Below are 22,774 nucleotides of genomic sequence, written 5' to 3' on the forward strand. Positions count from 1 at the left end.
CTTACTATGGGTTGGTCTCCTGTCTATGGAGCCTTTTTCTGCATTATAGTTCATTGACAGGAGAGACTGAACTGCTTTGTGATCTGGTCCCCCTGCCAAAGCCCCTGGAACAGCCACCTGGATCAACACCCAGCTACGTGGATGGATGGAAGCAGTTGTGACCCTCTCTCCAGGGTCATGTGCCATGCCTCGTGGCTTCCCACACAACTTGTATGCCTCCCTGCTGTGCTGGCGGTCGTTGGTGGAACAGGCCCGGTTGACAACCATCATGTTCAGCTACTTAGAATGACTCAAGGAAAGAGTCATGTTCAAGAAACCAAAAGGAACCCACAACCACCCCGTGTGACAAGATGCCCATGACAGCTCACTGCAGCACTGACTCTGTACCATGGTTGTTCAGGGTTCTTGCAAATTTTATTCCTGGATCACAGGGTCCTGTGTGATAACGTGCTGGTGTTGTCCACCCTTCTGCTCCAAAATGAGGCCGATATCACCTGAATCGCCCTCAAAGGATGCCTACACAGCCTGTTCTTAAAAACCTCCAGTGATGGAGACTCCGGTGCTTCCCCAGGCAATCTACTTGAGTAATTAACTGTCTGTTCTGTTAGAAAGTGTTTCCTAATGTCTAGCATCAATCTTGTTCCTTGCAATTTAAACCCCATTACTCCTCGCCCTATTCCCCAGTGGGCGCAAAAGCCCGATTGATTCCTGTCCTCATTGCATCACCCTGAGCCCCCAAGAGAGAAAGTCTCTGGCCGGTTTGTGACGTTGCCTCTGCCTGCAGTGCTGGCTCTCCTGAGCACGGTCATGCTGGCACAGGGGAAAACAGAAAGGAAAGACCTTTGGGGGTCAGGGGGTTGGCATAGTGTGCTGCTAGAAATGAGACCCTTAGAAAGCACCTGGGTTTGTGACGGCTGCGAGCCCAGAGCAGGGGAGTGGCGTGGTAGGGTGGATTTGTGGCATGTCCCCCCGTGCTCCCGTGCTGTGACTGTGGCACCCGTGGGTGCCTGGGGGACTGCAGGCTTGAGCAGGTGGGAAGAGTGGCTGCAGCAGCACCAGCAGGACTTGGTGTGACAGGGGAGAGGTTTGATCGGTTGAGGGAGACCCCTCCCGGTCCAGCCCTGGCCTCCTGGCCCCATCTCCCCCTCTGGCGGTTTCCCACTCCTGGTTCCGCTGTCTCTGCAGCCCGTGGGGTGCCCCTTTGCATCCGGCCATGCCACCCATGCGCATCACTTTGTGTAACCTGAGTGATGCAGCCCCCTGGGGCCGACCGACTCCCTTCCAGCCCCCCGTACAGACTTGCTCCTTTAAGCCTAGCTCAGAAATGACCAGGCTGATCCCTCCCACCTGCCCGCTCCCCCTGGCCTGGCCCTGACGTCAGGGGAAGGCGTGTGGATGCGTGTGTGTGCGAGGCGCACATCATACACACATCAGATACCGCAGATCCATCAGCAGGCAGCCGGCAGGCAGGCAGGCAGCAGGAGAGAGCCCCCAGAGCCGGGCTGCAGGTGAGACTGCTGCTCCTCACAAGGTTGTGGAGGAGCGTTCGGCCCTGCCGAGCACCGATGCTTTGCAGAGCACAGCGCCAGGGAGCCCCTTGCTGCTAAGAAGGTGAGTGAGGGGAGGCACAATGGCCATCCAGCTTGCCCAGGCTATTGTAGCTGGAGGTTAAACTTCACGCACCGCCTTTTTCGTTCAAACCTGCGTTTTCCTTTTGATGGCAGAGAGGTGCGAGGGTGACGCGTGACTTCCCTCCTCTGGCTTGGTTATTCCCCACTAGCCTCAGGAACAATAACTCCTCTGGGGGTGGCGGCGTGCGGCTTTGCATGCCTGCTTTGGCTGGGGAGCTAATAGCCAGGGCTTTGCCACGGCGGGCTGAGATCAGCTGGGACCCAGCTCTCTGATTGCCAGGTGACGGGAAGGGGATTTGTAAAAAAACCATCTTATTAAAGCGGTCTGACAATGATGAGGGCTGGAATTGGGGTTGCTTTGGGACTGGCTGCACTATTCATTCCTGCAGACAGCAAGTTAGATCTACAAAGGAGGAAGGAAGGATAGCGAGGAGGACATTTCGCCAGGTCTTTGAACAGACACTGTTCTCATTAAAAAAAAAAGAAATCCACAACAAAACAACCAAACCCCACAAACTTGGTATTTGGTAGTGATGATTATGCATATATGCTTAAAAGGTAAATCAAGCCTCCATGATGGCTTCTGCCTTTGCTTCCCCTTTGCATCTGGCAGCCTGCTTGCTCTCCCCCATGGCCTCCCCAAGAACTGGGCAGCCCAGCACTGACTAAGGGAGCTTTTTATAATCAATCCATAAAGGTGACATTCATATTTTAGCGCTAAGCAGGCTGTATCGTAGGCGAGACTATCTCAGCAAAGATCCTTGGAGTTGTGAGCGTGATTGGCTTAGCTGGGGAGGGGATGCTGTCAGTGTTTATTCTGCAAAAACTGCCTGGTTTATTTTTCCTATAGTAATTTGTCTCAGCAAAGAGGGTTTTAGCATGCAGGGTAGGCATGGAAATTGCTTTGCATGGTATTTAACTCTTTAACAGCATGATCTGGTGACCAAAAAAGGAGGTGGCAGGGGGCTGAGAGGCTTTCATTAGCATCGGACAGAGACAGCATTTATAAAAACCTGCCAGACGCAAAGGCTGTGAGCCTCCTCTGAGGAAGGGAGGATGGAGAAACACAGGCCGGGGAGCCCTGCGGCGGCCCTGCTTCGGTAACCCCTGCCTGGAGCCATCCCAGTTCCCCAGCTGGTTCCTGCCCTTCACAGTAGCCCCCCGGGAGATGCCGATTTGGGATCTCTGCTGTCCACAGCATTGTCGGTGGGTCCCTCAGCGCACGAACGTGCCAAGCAACTGAAAAATGGGATTTATGTTTTTGCATCGAGCTCTGGGGGCATGCTCCCGCATCTGGAGGGGTGTTGCTCTTCTCTGCTTCAGCCCATGTCTAGACAGGCTGGGTCTGGAGGGGCATCAGCCTCCCCGAGAATGGCAATGGGCCAGGACGTCGCTTTTGCTGCTCTGTGGGGCGAGGAGATGGCTGCTGCAGCCGCCAGGGCAGATGGGGTGTCTTTTTGACAAACAGAGACCTTTTTGTTACTGGGGTAGCTACTGGAAGGAGTGGGGAGGTAAAGTGGACTCCTGAACTGGGGCCACTGGCAGTCATGAGCAATGGAGAAAATGTGATGGCAAGCGGCAGGGAAGAGCCTGTGCGGGAGCTCGCTGGAAAAGGCAGCAGAGGGAAAATAACCTCCAGCTCCTCGGCTGGGGTGGGGGGAGCGGCGGCACTCGGGAGACCTGAGTGTGATGGCAGACAGCATCCGAGCCAGGGATTCGCGAAGGGACATGGTGGAATGAAAGGAAACTGCCCATCAAGGCGCCGGTGGGCCAGTTGAAGGGTCAGGTCCAGAGCCGGAGTGTGATGGCCACCGGCAGAGTTGATGCTGGTCCATCCATCCCGGGCAGTCCCGGCGGTTCTGGCGGATGGGAAGGAGCACAAAGAAGTGCGGTACGGGAGGGCCGACTCGCCGGGGGTGATTAAGCCAATTAAATATGTATTCCCCCGCCCGGCCAAGGGATGCATGAGGGGCTGTTCTTCGCTGCTGCTAATGAACGGGGAGTGGCAGACGGAGGCTGGTGCCTCTTCAAAAGGCTCCTTCCCCCCTTCTGGGGGACCTTGAAAGGCTGTTTAGTTAAACAAGGTCACAGCCAGCACCCAAGTCAGTGTGTTTGGCTTTGGAGAGAAGGAGAGAGACAGTGATTTTATTTGATAAACCGCAGACCTTTCAGTCGCTGGTGATGAATGGGGTACTTGGATCTGGAGATAAAAGCTGATGTGTCTACTGCCTGTCTGCCTTAATTGGCCTGGGTTTCCTGCATTCGCCTGCGAGCGCTCCGGCTGTCAGGTTGGCTCGGAAGCCTGCCCTCCAAAAAATACAAAAGCAAAGCTGGCTGCCGCCGAAGGAAGCCCTGTCACCAGAGGGCTCTCGGGTTTCACTCCAAGATGGTTTCTTTGGGGAGGGGGAAAGATGGACAGGGTAGGGGGTGGTTTTAAAGGGGAGCAAGACCCTTCCAGGGAGCGCTGGGCAGTGCTGCTTACACACCTCCTCGGCCCGGAGGGCTGTTGCCCCAGGGGACCCCCAGAGGACAGCCACCGAGGGGGGTTGGGGGGAAGCGAGGCGGAGGTCTGGCAGCGGTGGTGGAAGGGGGGTTATGCTGGAAAGGCTTCCTGTGCCCCACGGCAGCGCCGGGCTCCTGCAGCCTCTGCTCGCCTCCTCAAGTGACCTGCACTTCATCCTCACACTGTACATACATACGTGCATGGGGTGGACGTGGTGTCGGTGGTGGTACCTGCCGGGCCGGGGAGAGACCTGGGGTGGGGAGAGATTCTCTCGGCCCCGGCAGAGGTTAGCATGACTTTTGGTGATGGAGGAGAGGGAGAAAATGCCTCCTGTGCCCCAGGTGTCCCCTCCTTGTCGTCTGCTGAGGCTGCAGCATGGAGAAAGGGCTGGGGAGAGGATGGTGGGGTGGAGCACCGGGAGAGAAGGGGAAGGGCAGGAGAGGCTTTCATCTCTCTTCCACTGGGCTGGGAGGGGAGGAGACACTGGTGAGGACATGCTTGAGTCTCCCCTCTTCTCTCAGCTTGTTTTTGCCATGAGTTTAATTTCCTTGGTCCCTTTGTTTGCTGCAGGGATTTAAATGAGGTGGGAGGCCCGATACCGCCCTGGGAGCCCCAGTGGTGCCGGAGCTCCCGCTTAGTCTCAGCTTCACCAGCACTAGCAAAGCTGGGTGTTCAGCCACCGGGCCCCAAGGCTGACCCACAAATTTGGGCGCTCGAGCTGGGTGCTGGAGTGGGCCAGAGCACTGCTGGCCGTGGGAGCCAGCCTTGGCATGGCTGCAGGACAGGGGTCTCTGCTGCAGCCCCCGCTACAAGCAGGAGCTGGGGGAAATGCCTCAGTCAAAGCAGGCTGCTCAGGAACACGTCCAGGGCAGGCTGCATACCCCTGAGGATGGGGGTCCCACAGCCTCACTGTGCCCGTCCCCTGGCTCACCCCAGTGAGCGGCTGCCCTGTGCCAGGGCTCTCCCCCACATCCCCATGGACCAGCCAGAGCCCTCCACAGTGCCTGCGGGTGATCGTGCCTGGCTTGTTCTCCCGTGTGGGGCAAGCTCAGCTCGTGGGGGCAAACAGCAGCCCCAGGATGGCACCCTCCGTTACTGCCCTTGGGTCTCTGGAGCGGGCTGTCTGTCTCCTCTGCCCCAGTGATGCCCAGCATGCTCCTACCCCCCGCCACCGCTCGTCCCCCGAACCACCGAGCCTTCCAGGGCACCCAAGCCTGGGCTGTTCCCGCAGGAGAACCTGAGGCAAACCCGCTCTTGGTTGCCGCTGCCCATGCCATTTTGTCCCTGCAAGGCTCCCCCTCTTGCACGCCCCTTCCCCTTTGCCTCGTGTATTTCTTTTGCCTCTAGGAAACCCATTTTTTTAGCCTCTTGTGGACCCGCTGGAGGAAGCTCTTTCTCCTGGTGCCAGCCAACCCCTTCAGCATACTAATAGTTTGCTCCAAGCATCGTTATTCAGGTTAAATACCCTCCATTGTCCCTAATCTGGTGGGGGAACCGAAAGGCCTCATCAGCAGAAGCTGCACAGAAGAGGCATGCTGTGCTGAAGCCATTTTCATAGTGGCAGCTCCATGATGTGGCAGAGAACTGAGGGCTGCTTCCCCCAAATTGTCCTGCTTGTCCATCCCTCACACCTCTTGGGAAGGTGCCAGATCCTGCAGCGACACTTGGGGACCACATTGCTTTCTGCTGCCCAAAAGTGGCCGGGCTGCTCGCCAGCGCAGGCAGGGCGGTTGGACGGGGGGCACAGATGGGAGCCGTGAAACAGCTTGGTGGGTGCCCCGGCCTCTGGGTGTCTCGCTTGGGTGCTCCCTGAGCCTCTCTGCGCTCCTTGGCCGTGGGGGAAGGAGATGGTGAGCTTGAGCCTGGGAATGGGAGAAGGAGTTGCTGAGCCAAGGGCATGGGGAAGAGAGATGCTGAGCCTGAGCACAGGGCAGCGGAGGAGCTGAGCCTGGGCATGGAGGCCGGGGATGCTGAGCCCGGCGGGTCTGGAGCTGAGCAGCCCCAGTGCAGGGCGGGCCATGGAGCAGAAGGCTGGCATGTGTGCTCCTGTTGCTTTATGGCAGAGAGGAGCTGCTGAAGCGCATGAAGGGTTTAGTTTGGGGGCAGATGGGAAGCCAGCAAGGGGAGAGACATTTCAGAGGGGTTTATGGACACACCTGGAAGTCATCTTGGAGGGCAGGAGGAAGGTGGTGGCTTCTGTCTTGGAGTGGGACTCTAGCATGGCCTCTGCCACCTGGACCTTGGGGTGAAGCTCTGCGGGCTGAGAGGAGGCAGCTGTTAGGATGCTGGCTGATGCATGGATGGGCACCAAAGCTGGAGTGGCAGCAGTCAGGACCCGGTGGCAGGCAGATCGCCCGGAGGGGAGTTGTCTGGTCCCTCTCCGAAACTTCAGCTGCTCTAGAAATCTTTTCCCATGTCCTTGTTGTCTGCTAATTTCAGAGTGGAGGTGACCCCTTTTGTATGTTCCTCCAGGGCCTCCATGTCTCAAGGGACTGTGGATGAGTCAGAAATCAAATTAAATATTCTCTGAGTTTCCTGGTGTGTGCAGGTACTGTCCCAAAAGATGCTGCATACCCAGCAGGGTGGGAGGGGCTGCAGGAGGTGGTGGGTAACTCCACAGGATGTCAGGCTCCCCAGCTCTAGATGATGGGGAAACCCCTTAGCCTGAGGGATGATGGAGACAGAGGAGCCCCCACCCAGTACCCCCAAATTGCCGTACCCCCAAACAGCTGCTGGTGTGGGGCACCCCGAGACAGAGGCACCCAGCATCAGATGTAGCGACCGATGGAAAGAAAAATTGTCAGAGCAAAGGCTTTCTGAGCAAGCGGCTGCAGTGCTGATCATGCACCAGAGCATCTTGCTGGAAGGCTTAAAAATGCACAACCCCCCGAGTTTCGTGCTTGGGGTGGTTTGGCAAGGGCAGCCAGGCCCGTGCTTGTTCTGGCTGCTGCTCTTTGGCAGGCGACATCTTGCACATGCTCCAGCAGCCAAAGGTTGCAAAATTGTGGGGTTTCTGCCCCAAGGGGCTTTAACTCCTTGCAAACCGCATGATGCCAGCCAAAAACCGGAGCCTGATGACCACAGTGGCAGGAAGCTGTGCTTGTGTCTCGGGCTCTGCAGTAGCCTCCTGGTGTCCTTTCCCCATAGGGATGTGCGGGTGGGTAGCAAGCTGATGGTTGGGGCTGGGGTTGAGTCCTAAATCCCATAGGGCTGAGGCAACCTCCAGCAGTGGGGAGACCTGAGACCCCTGACCTTAAAGTATTTGTTGTCTCAGCCTTTTTCTTCACCTTTTAAGCAGAAATCTTGGGCTGGGGGGAAATCTTAGAGGCTGGGGCTGGGGGCCTGGGCAAGCTGGCGCTGCATGTGCATCCTTCCCAAATTGTTCCCTGCCATGGCAGCCTGCACGCAGCTGCTCCTTCACCCAGGGTGTGCGTTTTAGTGATTGCACCTCTAATATGTGGGATTATCCTGGAAAATGAAAGGTGAAGCCACAAACCAGGCTCTTTTCTTCCCTTGAGATTGATTTGCTGAAATATCCCAGGTTGCTCCGAGCCAGGGCTATTCCCAGCACTGGAGGTTGGTATCTCCAAAGTACCAAAGGCCAGCAGCATGCTGCCTGCTCCCACAGATGTGGGGCCAGGAGTAGAGGGGGCAATTCCTGACAGTAAACCGTCCCTGCCAAAAGCCCCCTTGGGGGGGGCTGTAACCACCCCCCACTTTGCTCCCCAGGTCGCAGGCAGCAGACCCGTGCTCCTGGGCGCCCTTTCTCCTGCCACCCACCCGCCTGTTCCCAAAACGGAGGAACCCGCTGGCCCCACCATGTCATCAGACCCCAGCGCCCCACCAGCAGTGCCGCCCCTGCACTCCCCCAAGTCACCGGTGTGGCCCACCTTCCCCTTCCAGCGGGAGGGCAGCCGCATCTGGGAGCGGGGCAACCTCCTGCTGCGGGACCTGCCCAGCCCTCTCCCCACCAAGAGGACCAGGACCTACTCGGCGTAAGTACCTGGCATGTGGCGAGTGGCTTTGGGGCTGCCCGACTGAGCCGAGCAAGGGCCGCAGTCACCAGCAGTGCCTGCAGAGCTCTGTGCCTGCTGCATGTTGCCATCACAGCACCCGGCATCACCGCACCCTCCTGCCTGGAGTGCTGCGAGCGGGTGCCGAGAGGTCTCAGGGAACGCCACGTTTCCATAGCAAACTTCTCCCCGTGCTGCCCCCCGGGCAAGTGCTGTTCATGAGACATCTCCATCCCTTCCCTTTCCTCCCACAGAACAGCACGTGCCTCTGCCGGCCCCATCTTCAAGGGTGTCTGCAAGCAGTTCTCTCGCTCCCAGGGCCATGGGTTCATCACCCCTGAGAACGGCACAGAGGACATTTTTGTGCACGTATCTGAGTAAGTCCCAGGGTCGCGCGATGCTGAGACACCTCGGGGGAGCCGTGCCTCAGCATGGGGCTGGAGACCCTTGAGCTGGGGTGGGGATGTCTCCATGGCATGGGAACGGGGCTCTGCCTGTGCTCTATCCCCTATTGCCAGTGGGTTTTCTTTCCCAAAGCACAGCTGGGACGTTGGGTGCCTTCCTTGGTAATGGGTGGTCCGGGACAGGGATCGGGCTTTTGGCCCCAGCCCCACCACCTCTCCTCTCCTCTCCTGCAGCATCGAGGGAGAGTACGTCCCAGTGGAGGGGGACGAGGTGACATACAAGGTCTGCCCCATCCCTCCCAAGAACCAGAAGTTCCAGGCAGTGGAGGTGGTCCTCACCAACCTGGCACCCCACACGAAGCACGAGACATGGTCTGGCCAGATCATCGGCTCCTAGGCGCCCAGGGGGTCCGCCAGCCGCTCAGCCCCACAGAACAAGCCTGCCCAGCCGCTTGTGGGGGGCGCAGGGGGAGCTGAGGCGGCAACGGGGCTGGGGCTGCCCCAAAACACGCAGGTGTTTGCGTTCGGTGTCTTTTATAAGGTTACGGTTTCCTTTCTCTGTGTGTGTTTGTAAGTGTCTGTCGAGGAGAACAGGGGAAGCAGAGCCGTCCCCTGCTACCCCCAGCTCTGGGGACAGTGCCAAGCCCCGTGTCCCCTTCCTTGCCCCCGAGGCCACGGGGAGCAGAGGAACCAGTCCTACCCCAACCCCCCCAGCTGCCCCAGGCTGAAGCAGGTGCTGAGAGCAAGAGGGGGCCAGGGAGAGGCTGGGGGGGGGGGCTTGGCTCATCCTCTTGAACCCCACTCTGGCAAGATGGGCACCCTGCTTGGTCCTGCTGCCCACAGCAGGGCAGCAGCGGGCCATGCCGTGGGGCTGGGGAGAGACTGGGGGGTGTGGGGCCGTGTATCACTGTGTGGGGGCTGGGTGGCTGAGACCCATCCCCATCACTGGCAGCTCACAGCACCTGCCTGAGCCATGTCGCTCCATCAGAAGATCTCAGGTCAGCAGTGCCACGCGGAGGCGAGTGGCTTACAGAAAGAAAAATTTTAGTTAAGGGGCAGCCGGGTGCTGGCAGGGTGCCAAGGGCACTCGGCATTGTGCCTGGGGGGATGCGCCTGGGCATGGGGCAGGGGTGCACTTGGTACCTCTGTGCTGTGCTCCCCGTCCCCACTGGGCCGGTAACGCACTTTTCTTGGCTTGGTGCTGACATGGTTTTGGGGAGATGGCTGCTTTCTCCTCCTCCCCTTGTACCCCCAGCCCCCTGGGGACCCCCTTCCCACACGTGCACACGCGTGTGTGCAACTCTGTAGCTTGCCGAGGGGGACGAGGGGCTCAGGGGTTTGAGTAGCCTCGGCCGTGGGGTGAGCGCAGCCACCTCCTCCCCAGCCCCTTGGTGTAGGCAGGGTCTCATATACAAAGCACAAACTTCGTTTTTGGTCTTCTCCGCCATACCCTGGCCAGGTGGGCTCCCACCACCCCGGGGAGGGACAGGCAGGGGGCGGTGGGACAGGGACAGCGTGCACTGGGCTGGGCCTGAGCTGACCCTAGGGGAACAGCACCTGTGCCGGCACTCCGGGAATTATCAGCATCCTAAAGGGTTTATTTAAAAGTGTGGTTGGGGACAGTGGGGTGCCAGCAGCTCCCCTTGAGCAATGAAAGGTGACAGCTGGCTCTCCAGGCACCTGCTCAGCAGGAGCTGTGGGCACTGCTGGTCCTCAGCACTGATGGAGAAGGGCCTTTTCCACCCTTCTTGCTGCCACCGTTGCAGTGGGGACAGGGGTCTGTCACAAGCAGGAGAGGAGGGGTCAAGGCTGGTGCTACGTGGGACAGCCCCGGGACCCCGCAGCCCATCTCACTACCAACCTGAAGCCCAGCTCGCCCAGAGGCTGTGGTGACACTGGCTCAGTCCCCAGGACATGCAGTCAGCTTGGCCAAGGCAAACTTTGTTTGATTCTTTTTTTTCTCTCTTTTTTTGGAAATAAACTAGAACCCTAGACTTGTTGGTGTTTTTACAACTCCGGTGTGGTTCCCGCCTGTCTGGCTGTTTGTCGACCTTTGTAACATTGGCAATAAACCATTAAAAGTGACTTTCCCATGAGCCCTGCCCATCCTGGCTCTTTGTCGTGCGTGTGCGTGTCGCAGTGGGGATGCTAGTGGCTGTCCTGCATAAACAACCACGGGGAGCACCCATGGATTTATCCAGATGGCAGGACAGACTTGCCCACTTCTGCACAGCGTGTCCCAGGCGTCCTGGGGTGCTCCAGCCTTGCTTAGGGGGAGCAGACCCCGTGCCTGGGACAGGAGGCTGCTGCCCACCAGGATGGAGCAGGGACCAGGACTGGGGCTGGTCCCCCACCGCTGCAGGGATTTTGAAGTGTGGCTGCCTGCCATCTGGCTGCATTTCACCGCAGCAGAGGCCGGCACAAAGCACACGCTGCCTCCAACTGCTGCATGTGCTAGATTTAATATGATTGATTTTATTTTTTTTTTTCATTTACATATATATGTATTTAAATATATTTCTTATTTAACAGTATCAGCCGGACAGGAGCTGCCCATCTCACATAGATATGGAGCCATATGGCAAGATGGTCCCTGACACGGGGCCCACCACATCTGCTCACTCACGCATACAGGGGGAGAAACCCCCACTTACGTCATGGGCACCCACACTGGGAGAGGAGCATCATGGCAAAGGGGTCTCAGGGACAGGCGTGCGCCACCCCCTAGGTATAGGGCTCCCACCCCAGCATGTCCCGCGCCTCATCCACCCCCTCCTGTGCCTCATCCCTGCCCACAAGGGATGGCAGCTGAGGCTCTCAGTGGCCCTGCTAGAGCAGGGGGGTGGGACCAGATGACCTCCAGAGGTCCCTTCAACCTCAACTGCTCTGTGGCTCTGAAAGCCTGGGGCTGCCCCAGCTACCTCTGATGCCATCCTCTTCCTCATGCCTCTGGCAGGACAGGATGTCCTGCTGGGAGCTGCCCTCAACTAGCCCAAGCTTGGTGTAAGACAGAGACAGGAATGGGAAAGGTTCCTGAACTTGATCCCATCCATGCACATGTGAGCTCCTGAGCAGAAAAAGCGATGGCTGGTGCCTCGAAGGTCATCCCTGCCTCAGCTCCGCTCGCCCTGCAACTCCCCCCACCCTGAGCAATGGACAGACATACAGCCTTGGACAGAGCCTGCCCATCCCTTCAAATATTCAAGTTATCTCAGCCCACAAGGCCACCACAGTGCCTTGTGCGTTCAGATCCAGACCCGCTCTCACCACTAAGCTTGCTAGAGATCCTGCCGACTTTGAATAGACACAGGAAAAAGAAACCCCCCAGAACCCCATACATAACCTGATCCACAGTGAAACAGAGAAGAAGGAACCACAAAGCACGATTCCTCCAGGAAGGTTGCAGTGAAGGGCCAAATTCAGTGGCCTGTAAAAAGGGTACCCTGCATTCAGGCTTCTCCAACAGGTCCTCTTCTCCCATGCAGAAATCTTTTCTGGGCAGAAAGAGGAATTTGTGCATTTGTTGGGGATTTCTGGATGCTAGGCAGACCGCTGTGCTCATGCAAACGTGATGCATTACAGACCCGATGTGTTGTAGAGTTAAGAGGTGCAATCAAGTGGAGGAGACGGCACCCCTGCTTCTGTGGCCAGGCAGCAGTGCCAAGGTCCACTCAGAACTCTGCTCATGGCAACATGGGAGCCCTGCCCTGGCTCTAAAAGCACCAATGTATCTCACCTGAGGAACATGGTCCCTTGGTTAATTGGCGGTGGCCAACGGAGAAAGTTCTCTCTGCAGTCCAGCTACTAGGTGGGAGATGAAGAGCAACGGTGAGGAAAGTGGGAACAGAAGAGAAAGGGGAGAGGAAACAGGACCAAGAGACAGAGCAGTGCCACACCAGCAGGGACGTGGTGAAAAAGATTCTCAGGGAGCAATGTGGGGGGGGTTTGCAGGAACCTCCAGCATCCTCCAGGACCACAAACAACAGATACATGTGCCCTGGGGAGCTACAAGCAGGACATTTCCCTTGAGGGGATCCCTGAGCTCCTCTTAAACACCAAGTTGTGACTAGCATCACTGGTGCGGCCACATGCCCTGGGCATAACTGCCAGGAATAAAGGGGCAATGTGAGGGAGGAGGTCGAGGTCTGAAAGAAAGGTGTAGTTTTGCAACCCACAAAGACCCATGAGAAAGAGAGAAGCAGAACATATGACAGCTGCACTGGAGAACCTGCCTCCCTAAAGGTGACCACATAAACTTGTGGGATGAGATAGGGTGGAAAAGCAAGCTCAGAGGGCACTGCTGGGTGGGTACCCCCATTGGCACTACAAACCAGGTGTGGCCTGTGTTGTCCCTCTCTGAAAATGCCCCTGGCAGCAGCATGGAAATCTGAGCTGTGGGAAGGAGGGGACTTGGTCTGTAATGAATGCCCTGGGTAAGTTTTACACTGGCACATCTGTGACACCTAATGGACATGGGAGTAGGAAGACTGTCGGGAAGCCTTCAGCCCACAACTGCTCCACAGGGTGCTCTGTGCATGCCCAGCATCCTCCAGCCGCACAAGGCAAGGTCTGACTTGAGAACTTCTTCAGAACAGAGAAAATAAACCCTGGGGTTTTTTTGTAAGCTAGAGAGAGAATTAGTTTCTTCATGCACCTGAGCAAAGCTCAGAGCAGGAACCAACCCAGCCATTTTAAAACTTCATTCCCAGATCACCTGTAGGGACTGGCACAGCGTGGCACTGAGATGAAGGATGTGGTGACCCTCCCTGTTAGGATGTACAATGCTGCAATGAGCTGGGGTCACAGCTACCCCTTCCTACCGTGGGCTTGGAGCAAACAACAGCCTTCCTGGCCTCTTGCCTCAAAGCAGATCTGGTGAGAGTGCCAGGGGCCTCAGCAGCCCCAGCCTCCCTGGCCAAGACACAAGGGGGACAGAAAGGGGAGACACATGTTCCTCAGGCAGAACTGTTAAGAGAAACAGAGTGAAAAAGAGAAGAGGGGAGGGAGCACGGGACGGACACACACATACTCTCATGACTGGCCCTTTCAAATGCTTTCCGACCAACAAAGCATCTGCATCGCACCCACCACAGCCCAAACTGTCAAGAGAGAAGTTTTTCTGGAGTTGAGGAGGGTCTGGTCCCACGAGCTGTAGATGGGGAGTGCCAAAGGGCTGCTCAGCAAAGCCCCCTCCTGCACACCCACCCGCACTCACACGTTACCTCCCGACCAGATCTGGAAAGTGGTTTCTTCAGTCTACCCTGAGCAGATTCCTCAAATGAAGGTGCTTTTCCCGGTGGGGGGAGAGGGTGGGGGTGGGGCAGGGCTGTGGGGACCTGGCAGTCAGCGCTCATTTGCTCTCTCTGGAAAGAAGATTTCACGACATCGCTGGACTGTGTCCTGGGGAGACTGGACACTGTGTCCCACCGTGCGGGGATCGTCATAGATTTCATAATCGTTTCCTCCCTGCAGTGGAATAGAAAAATGGGGAAAGCATTAGCAGGATCTTAACAGAGCATCCTCATACATGAATCTGCATCTTGCTCTGTTCTGAGCCGGGGTGGGAGCCCACAGCTGGGCAGGCAGGGACCTGCTGGGGAAGGGGCTGCCAGGGCTTTGGTGGCCCACAGAGGCAGAGGCTGGGCTGGCAGCCCTGCTCCCTCCTTCTGGCCTCCCCTCTTCAGTGCCAGGGGAGGAGCATAGAAAGGATGGGGAAGGTCCCAGACCAGCAAAGCTTGTCCAGGCGCCCAGGATTAACCCTGCCCTGTCCGCAGAGGGGCTAGCAGGTGAGGTCAGCACATTTGGGAAGCAGAGGCTGCCATCATCTGGGAAGAGCCGAGTGGATGGCCAAGGAGGTCTGCAGCAGCAAGGAAGCATCATCCCCCACCACTCTAAAGGGAAGGTGAAGCTGTTCCTGTTGTTGAAAAGCCCTCTCCTAAGTGCTGGGGGCTTGTGTTTTGGGTCTTGTGGGCCACAGAAGTGGCTTCCCCCCTCCTAAGGGTGCCAGGGGGAGGAAAGTGATGCTGAGGTGGACCTGCTCCCCAGCACAGTGAATCCAAGGCAATTTTCCCGCGACCCGGCAGGCCTGCCGCCAGCACGAGCCCACCACAAACACGTGCTGCACAACAGCATCTCTCCTCCTCGCGGCACCACTAGAGGACTGTATCAGCCACCAGCAGGACCCAGGCTGTGGGACCCATGATGGGGCAGCTCCATTCAGGAGAGAAAACAGCCGTGTGTGGGGCGAGCAGGGCATACTCACGGGAGTTGTCTCATTCCCAAAGAAGTGGATGGTGTCGAATCTCTCATCGTCGAGCACGTTGAGGCAGTAGCGCTTGTCCCAGCCCTCTGGGAAGACGTCAAAGCTGATCATGCCACCTGCCAGAAGAAGGGAGGGCATGAGGCAATGCTGGTGGGAGACAGCAGGGTGCCCCCCTACCCTGGGACAGACAGGAGGAGGGGAGGGGGATGGATGTCTGTAGGGAGCCCAGCTCTGCCTCGGTGTGCATGTGGCTAGGCCAGTGGCAGATGCTGTTCCGATGACAACAGGCTGGCATGACATCAGCATGGCTGGGGTGACAGGAGCATGGCTCCCCTGACTGCAGGCAAGCAGGAACCAGCTGGCTGCAGGGGGGATGCATCTGCTGGGGGAGGCGTGGGGTCACGCCTCGCAGAGAGCATCAGCATATTCCGTGTCCCAGTGGGGGACAATGAGCTTGGAGATCGGCACCGAGCTCTCTCCTAGGCTCTTGTGGGGACATCACTGGCCATTCTAACCCACTGCTCTGACAGGCCTCAGCCCTGCAGGGACCAGGAGCTCCCGGCACCCTGCACAAGCAAAGCAAACCCCGTGCATTGCACAGCTCAGGGGTCCCAGCTGGCTGCACTGCAGGCCCCACCAGGCTCCGTATGCTGATCAAGAACCACGGACCCAGCAACATAACCAGGTTGGCGGGTTGCCAACATATGGAGGGGCACCAAGGAGACAGGGCGAACGCACAGAGGTAAGGCAGCTTTCCCAGAGAGCAGGCACACATATGCACATGGACACCCGCAGCCACCAAGGGCTAACAAACTTCCCAGCCCTTGCTCTTAGACCAGGAGAAATTTACTCCAGCACTGTGCCGCCTTTGGAGGCAGCACCTTCCCTGCCCTCTCAAGCTGCCCTGCTGCATGCACAGGCTGCAGAGCCAGACCCTTGTCCCAGCAAGGACACGGGTGACATGTTTGTCCCAAAACAAGGCCCATGGCTTGGGGCACACACATGTTTGGGTCTTGTTTGGAGCCAGGAGGATCAGGGATTTGAACTGGGATATGCATCCTCCTGCTAGCTCATGTCTCTGTTCCTCTTGGTTTCAAGAGGACCCCTGCTTCTCCAGGCAATCTAATAGGCCACCAGCAATCCTGGAGTTTCACAAACTCCATCTTCATAAATCATAACCCCACCTCTCTCAGAAAGGGGGTGAATAGACAGGTAGCCACAGAGACAGTCCTTGCTGTGGCACAGAGGCACTGATACCCTGGACTGTTTAAACGTGCACATGCTGATGCCATGCTCCTCTCCTCCCTGGCTGGTTGAGGTGTCCCTGTTGGTTTGGGATTCCCAAACCAACCCTCCTTGGAGCCTGAGGAACTGGGGATGGAGCCTGTGTGTTCAGCTCAGGGCAGAGGATTCGCTGCTGGACAGGGTGCCCTAGCACTGTGATACGGACAGGAACAAGTGGCTTGTGAGCTCAGGGAAGATGGGGATGCCCCCAGGCCAGAGCAGGAGCTAAACTTCACTGACCTCATTAAAAACCTTCTTGGTTTTGTATCTAAAGCCATTTACCTGTGAAAAATGCTGCATTTCACGGTGTTCTGGCCTTTTAATCAGAACTGGGCAGCAAGAAGGGGCTCCTGATGCCAGCTGCAGAGGGTAGGAAACCAAAGGGAGAAGAGATGGTGTGGAGGACAGCCAGCACTGTCCCTCACCTAGGCAGAGCATGTGTCTGGAGAGCTGCAGGGAGATCTCCTACCACCGCTGGGGCTTGTGTTCCTCCACAGCCTGGGACAAGACACATGGAGCCAGCTTGGCAGAACAGCCCTATTTCCACGTGTTCCTGTTTTTGGATGCCTGACCTGAGACACCCCGCGTTTTCTTTGTGAGGGAGCGGGAGGCCCGCAGCTCCCCTTGTCTTCATGCTTTTACACAACAGGCCTGGGCTCTTCATGGTGGCTTCCCAAAGTCAGAACAATGGGCCATTCTCCTCTGCTCTCGTCCCCCGTGCCTGCGGGGACATGGCGGCGGGGACCTTCTCTTTCTCTGCTGTGACAAACGGTGTGTGTCAGTGCTCTGGGCAGCACAGGATGCCCCTAGCAGGATGCTGAAGGCAAGGGGAGGCTCTCAGGAGGAAAGCCCTTGGAGGACCAGAGGGCTAGACCCTCTGCACTGGCCCACACTGGGTGCAAGTGGGGTGTCACCTGCTGCCTCTCAGTCTTGTCACCCCTTTCCCCTTTGGCTAGGCTGCCACATGGCATCTTCTTATCTCACAGATACCCATCTGCTCTACGGAGGGTCTTCTTCCAGCAGCTACCCCACCACTTACACACCCTTATTTTCCTCCCTGTCCTGGCCAGACCCCCAGGATTGCTCAAGCCTCTCCTTTGGCTCCTTGTCTTTGGTAAGCTGGCTCCAAGAGCCACTCCAAGAAGCAGCCCTGCAAAAGCCCATGGCACGGAGATGCAAACTCCTTGCCTCAGCAGCTCTTTGTCCAGGAAGAAAGATGTTTCCTTTGTAGCCAACCCTCCTAAGAAAACCCCAGAGCTGAGACATGCATGAGGCTCCTGTCTCATTCCTAGAGAGGAGTGCATGTGCCTGGAGCTCTGCTGGCCACCCTGCTGCTGCTACTTGGGCCAGAACAGACCTTCTGGTCAGGGGTGGGCTCCACAGAGCTAACTGAAATTAAGGCAGAGATAACATCACGGGACAGAACCTCGCCTGTCTGGCTGATTCCTGGGGAGGCAAATTTGCAGCACGGTTTACTCTCTGCTGTCACACTGCCATGGAAGTGAATGTGATGCCCCTGCAGCAGCTCTCTAGGACCAGAAGCTCCTTGTGCTCTTCCTGGGGTCTCCAGGCCCCCAGAGGGAACAGCTGGGATTCCAGCTCCCCTTCCCAGCATTTTATGGAAAGCATGGTAAAGAGGCCAAGGCAAAGCCAGGGAAGCCCCCTCTGCTCACCTCGAGAGAAACGCAGGCCTTTGCCAGCAAACTCCCTCTGCAAGGCTGCCACAAACTTCTCCCGGATCCGTTCTTTCTGTGGAGGAAGGGGAAGGAAAGAGGGTTTGAATTAGAGTTGACCATCCGCTGTAAGCTGTCTGGTAGACAATTCTGGCTGATTGCTCCACTCCCTTCCCACCTGCCCTCAGCCCCAGCGTAACACCGTTTAGCCAGCTTTCACCAGTCCTGCCCAGCGTCTGCGTAAAAGGCCACCAGCTCGGGACAGCTCCAGCAGGCTCCTGGGAAGAGCAGATCCTAGCCCTTCCTTGGCAATGAAATGCAACCGCTTCAGTTTCCCAGAAGCCCAGTTCATAACCCAAAGTCTCTAGCTTTGCTTAAGAAGTCTTGCAAAGTCAGACTGATCCCTTAACCCCAAGAAAGCTCCGCCTGGCAGAAACTGCTGTGGGCATGGGCCAAGTGCTCCAGAGGTCAGCTCAGCAGATCCGCTGCTGTGGCCCTCTCAGTCTGCAAAGCCCATTAGTTCCTGCTCTGTTGGGGCTGGGAGACTGGGAGAGAGAAGACAGATGCTGGGCCACCTTCGGTTACGGTAAATGAGGAAACACCAGTGAAACGCCTTATTCCCTGGGGCTCTCCCACAGCACAAGGAATCCTGCTGGCCACCACAGTGGGTGGTCTCCAATGAAGTCAGATTCCTCCATCTGTATCTCTCCTTGGGTTTTCTGACCCCTAGTCCTGTCTCCACCTTGCGGCATGTGTTGGCCCGGTGCACAGCTTGGAGCTGGGCTCCCTTCTCCTTGGGAAGGGGGGAAGCGGATAAGACCCAAGATCTGTGGTGCAAAACCATCACTGGGAAGGGTGAGCCCCAGTCTGGCCCGCGTACCTTGTCCAGCTCAGAGAACTCTATTCGCTCCTCTGGGGTGCAGCTCCGTCCGATGGGGGAGATGTTCAGCATCCCATTGCGAAACTCAATGAAGGTTCCTCTGTGGGTGGGCAAGGGCACAAGATTACTGGGGCAGGGAGAGAAAACCAGACCTTGCCAGGGGAATAGCTGCTCAGTGAGGCACGCAGTCTCTGCAGGGACATGCAGGAGGAGAGAAGCCATTGCCACTCATGGGTTATTCATGCCAGGCAGAGACCAGGCATCAACAACTCCACTTAAGGTCTACAAGGGGCTCATAGTTTCATAAAAAGAGACTGTAAGAGAAGAGGAATGAACAGTTCCTGTGTGCCCTGGGGACAGGCTGGAAGCAACAAGCTTAGGTGAGATGATAGGAAACATTTTCCAATGCTGCAATAACTGCAAGGACAGCTATTGCCTGGACTGGACCAACTGCCTGATGAGACAGTGGCATCTCCACCCCTGGAGGCTTTTAAGAACCGTTGGGTGGGTTGGGTGAAGCTGGCAGTACCTTGGGGCAGTGGAAAGGACCAGGTCAGTGTAACTCACTGCTGATGTCTGGCAGCAGGCTGATGAGGAATCAGGACTTCCTCGTGGGACACACATCAGGTAGGACCTGCAGGGCCTTTGCATCTACTGTTTGTCTTGACTGCAACTCTTACCTAAGCTTGCATGGACAGGACCCAGCTCCTGCTTGCCACCCTCACCTTGCACAGGGATTACTACTCTGCCGCTTCTTTGGTGGGCTGGTTCAAAGCACTAAGCTGGCAGAAAACTGCTCTTTCTTTTTTCTTCACTATAAACCCAGCCAGTTCTGTTTGCTTATCACCTTGGAATAGCTCCCCGAGGGATCAGACAGGTACCAGCACTAGCGGGGCAGAAACAGCAGGGGATGACAGCACTGCCAATCTGAAAATGGATTGAAGCTCTTGTGGAAACCTAGCTGGAGCAGCGAGACCCCCTTCCCTGTCCAGCTGAGGAACCCTGAGCTCATTAACCCTCTGATGTCCCTCCTAGCCCTACCCACTGTTTCTCTGAGATAAAGTGCTTGCCACTTTGAGTCTGGGAGGAAAACTCTCCACCTCCTGTCTCGTAACACAGTGAAGAACATCATGGGGAACGGACGCACAGGCAGCCATGCCTGCAGCCTGGGAGCGGCATCTCTGCAGCACAAAGGGTTTGGTGGATCATGCCCCAGGTCGTGACTTGGGAAATGCCGGTTAAAGTCCTTGCTTTGCTAGAAATCCCATAAGCCTATGTCCACAGAAGCGCTTAGGAGCTGAACCTTCATGAAGCTGTTGGGCAACCAGAAAGCAAGGAGGCAACCAAACAAGCTTGAGGGTTCTGGGTCCCAGCCCACGCTTTCAGAGGTCTGTTCAGCCGGCAGTCCTGTGGCAAGGAGCCACCCTGGCCCCTCTCCCCGATCCTCATATTGCCACATGGTGACTCACATCAGGCAACTAACCTGGATCACAGTTTAGCAACTTTTATCAGTTTAGTTTTGACCAAACGGCTCACTTGCTTGGGTTCACCGTACAAACACAAGGGGACAGCAGGAACAAACCAGCTGGGACAAGGGGAGGGCAGAGTCGCTGCTTTCAACAGCCTTGCTGGCTCACGTGTTTGCGCTTCAAGGGTTTGTGAAACTGTGGTCTGAGGAGCGGTTTGACACTGCACCCGGGCTGGCTTAACTGCAGGCTGCCTCTGAAGGAGGTCCTCCTGCTCTCCCCTTCCACCCTCACGCCATCTGCTCCCTCTCTCTCAGTGATAACAGGACGAGCCGATCCAATGGAAAACTACCCCTTTATTGCCTGGCAGTGGCCTAGCCTTCCTTCAGAGGAGGTGTACCAACCCAGCTCACCCTGCGGCTGCTGGATCTCACGGGGGGAAGCCGACGGGAACACCTGGTCAAGGCCAGAGTGGGGCCAGCCCCATTACCCGTGGCACCAAGGGACTCTGGGTTAGAAACAGCGTGAAACTGTGTGCTCAGGCACTGGACCTCCCATCTTAAGAGCCATTGTTCATCTGTTTGGAAACTCATACGACCAACGATGCCTGACACCCTGACCAGTAACAAGCTGGTACCATTGTCCTAAATGAGATGCATGCAGTGGCTGTATCCTGACGCAAGCAGTGGCTGTACCCTGCTTCCCACGAAAGAAAATCCGAGGGGCAAAAGAGCAGGCATTATGCTAAAAAACAGTGCAGACTCTCCAGAACAAAGACCCTTCTCCATTATTTGCCCACAGCGCCCAGTTTGGTAGGACAGTGATCCTACACAGGGTCTCTAGATACAAAGATAAAACCCGGAGCGACACAAGCTCAGCATCTCAGCTGTCCTTAGGACAGCTCTGGAGCTCAGAGCTCCCTAGAAATCAGTGATGTGACTGCCATTTGCATGGGCTTGGGCCGTTACCGTTTCTTGGGCAGCTTCAGCAGCGCCATGTAGTTGAGACAGAAGTTGATCAGATCCTGCAGGAGCTCTTCCCCCAGGTGGTCCTGAATGGCCTGCAGGAGGAGAAGGGGGCATGAGGAAGATGCCTGACCTCCTACGAAGCCCACCCAAGAACATGACCTGGAGGAATGGACATTCAGACCTGGCACGTGGGGAGAAGAGACAGGGCTGCCCACCCGCCCGGGGCCAGGCGCTGCCCCCCACAGCGCACACAGGGTGGGGGGGACAGAGAGCCATGGCTGCAAGGGGAGCTGGGCCTACCTGCTTGGAGACCAGCTGCCCGTTCTTGTATTGCACTGTGCCGTTCTCTGCGAAGACATAGTCAAACTTATCGATGACTGAAGGGGGAGGAAACAAAAGAGGAACCATGAGCACTGTCTAGGAAAAGGGGCCAAAAGGACTGGGCTGAGGACTGGGCCATCCTCCCAGTTCCCTAGCACTGCCCTTCCCATGTCTCCCACGCTCTGCACAGGGCCGCCGACCCTCCTCGCTCTCCACAACGGATGAGGAGATTATCTTCTGCTCACAGGTGGGGAGCTGACGCACACAGGGGGAAACGACCTGACCGAGGTCACGGGCTGAATCAGCGGCAGGCCAAAGATAAGGCCTCCAAAATGTCAGGCTTTCAACCCCGTGCATGTTATTCCGCTCGCTCTCCCCCCCCTTCCCACCGCCGGGGTGATGCAGCTACTGGTTATCTAACTCCAGCCACTGCTGCAACCCGGCCACGCGGCCCTGCCGAGACTGCCACGGCTCCAGCCGGGAGCTCCTCGGCCGCCCCCCGGTACCGAGGCCGGGGGCAGAGCTGCGAGCCCGGCCGCGCTGCCACCCGTGCCCGGGAGGGAGAGCACGGCGGGGGCGGCCCCCTTGCCCCCCCCGCCCTTCCTGTGCCTCACGTCCCCGTTGAAACGCGACGAGGAACCCCCCGGAGCCCCCACCATGGAGCAGCAGGGAGGCAAAATGTGCAAGGGGGGGTGGCGGGTGGGACCTGTCAGAGCCCAGAAGATGAAGCTCATACGAAGCCGCCGGCGGCGCGGCAGCGTGGGTTGCAGCGTCCCTGCCCTCCCAGAGGGAGCCCTCCACGCCGGGCACGGCCAGCCCCCCTCCCCGGCACAGCCAGCCCCCTCGGCACAGCCCCCCCCTCCCCGGCACGGCCAGCACCCCCACAGGCACGGCCAGCACCCCCACAGGCACGGCCAGCACCCCCGGCAGCCTCGGCGTCGGATTCAAGACACGGGTGACCCCCGGAAGACTTGGTCGGCCGCGTCTCACCTTCGTCCCCGTCCCCCAGCTGCTCGGCTATCTTGGCGTAGTCGGAGCCGCCCACCACGCCGATGTGCACCCTCTCCCGCAGCTCCCGCAGGAACGCGTCCACCTCCGGATCGATTTTCTGGAAGGGGAAGCAGCGGCTGAGGCCGCAGCCGGCGGGACGAGCTCCGCCACGCCGACCTCGGTGGGTGCCCCCCGCGCCCGAGCCCAGCGCCCCCGGGCCCTGCTACCTGCCGAGCCGGCGTCAGGGTCCCGTCCACGTCGAAGAGGCACAGCACCCGGCCCCGCGCCGCCGCCATCCCCGCCGCCGGCCCGGGCCCTGTGAGCGGGAGGCGGGGACACGGCCGGGCGGCGATGGCGGCCGCGCCCCCCGGCAGCCCCC

The 22,774-nt window shown here is 57.8% G+C and overlaps 2 protein-coding genes across 2 annotated transcripts; one reads left to right on the forward strand and one right to left on the reverse strand.

The window, feature by feature from the left end:
* The first annotated feature begins 1,380 nt into the window (after nucleotides 1-1,380).
* CSDC2 (cold shock domain containing C2) lies at nucleotides 1,381-10,647 on the forward strand. Its single transcript, XM_040594830.1, has 4 exons — nucleotides 1,381-1,611; nucleotides 7,864-8,129; nucleotides 8,402-8,524; nucleotides 8,786-10,647. The coding sequence occupies exons 2-4, from the start codon at nucleotides 7,954-7,956 to the stop codon at nucleotides 8,946-8,948; spliced, it is 462 nt and encodes a 153-aa protein (XP_040450764.1). The 5' UTR covers nucleotides 1,381-1,611; nucleotides 7,864-7,953; the 3' UTR covers nucleotides 8,949-10,647.
* Nucleotides 10,648-11,006: 359 nt separating this feature from the next.
* Nucleotides 11,007-22,756, reverse strand: PMM1 (phosphomannomutase 1). The gene is made up of 8 exons (XM_040594827.1): nucleotides 22,623-22,756; nucleotides 22,396-22,513; nucleotides 21,385-21,461; nucleotides 21,085-21,176; nucleotides 18,651-18,750; nucleotides 17,771-17,846; nucleotides 14,814-14,929; nucleotides 11,007-14,017 (listed from the first exon to the last, which is right to left on the reverse strand). The coding sequence occupies exons 1-8, from the start codon at nucleotides 22,689-22,691 to the stop codon at nucleotides 13,895-13,897; spliced, it is 771 nt and encodes a 256-aa protein (XP_040450761.1). The 5' UTR covers nucleotides 22,692-22,756; the 3' UTR covers nucleotides 11,007-13,894.
* Between the last annotated feature and the right edge of the window lie 18 nt (nucleotides 22,757-22,774).

This window comes from Falco naumanni, chromosome 5 (assembly GCF_017639655.2).
Source record: "Falco naumanni isolate bFalNau1 chromosome 5, bFalNau1.pat, whole genome shotgun sequence".
NCBI lineage: Eukaryota > Metazoa > Chordata > Aves > Falconiformes > Falconidae > Falco > Falco naumanni.

Coding starts and splice junctions, on each gene's coding strand:
- CSDC2 (XM_040594830.1), top strand. CDS start 7,954: ATGTCATCAGACCCCAGCGCCCCACCAGCAGTGCCGCCCCTGCACTCC. Junction 8,130..8,401: donor AGGACCAGGACCTACTCGGC/GTAAGTACCTGG, acceptor TTCCTCCCACAG/AACAGCACGTGCCTCTGCCG. Junction 8,525..8,785: donor ATTTTTGTGCACGTATCTGA/GTAAGTCCCAGG, acceptor CCTCTCCTGCAG/CATCGAGGGAGAGTACGTCC.
- PMM1 (XM_040594827.1), bottom strand. CDS start 22,691: ATGGCGGCGGCGCGGGGCCGGGTGCTGTGCCTCTTCGACGTGGACGGG. Junction 22,514..22,622: donor CCCTGACGCCGGCTCGGCAG/GTAGCAGGGCCC, acceptor TTCCCCTTCCAG/AAAATCGATCCGGAGGTGGA. Junction 14,930..17,770: donor AGGCCTGCGTTTCTCTCGAG/GTGAGCAGAGGG, acceptor TTCTTCTGGCAG/GTGGCATGATCAGCTTTGAC.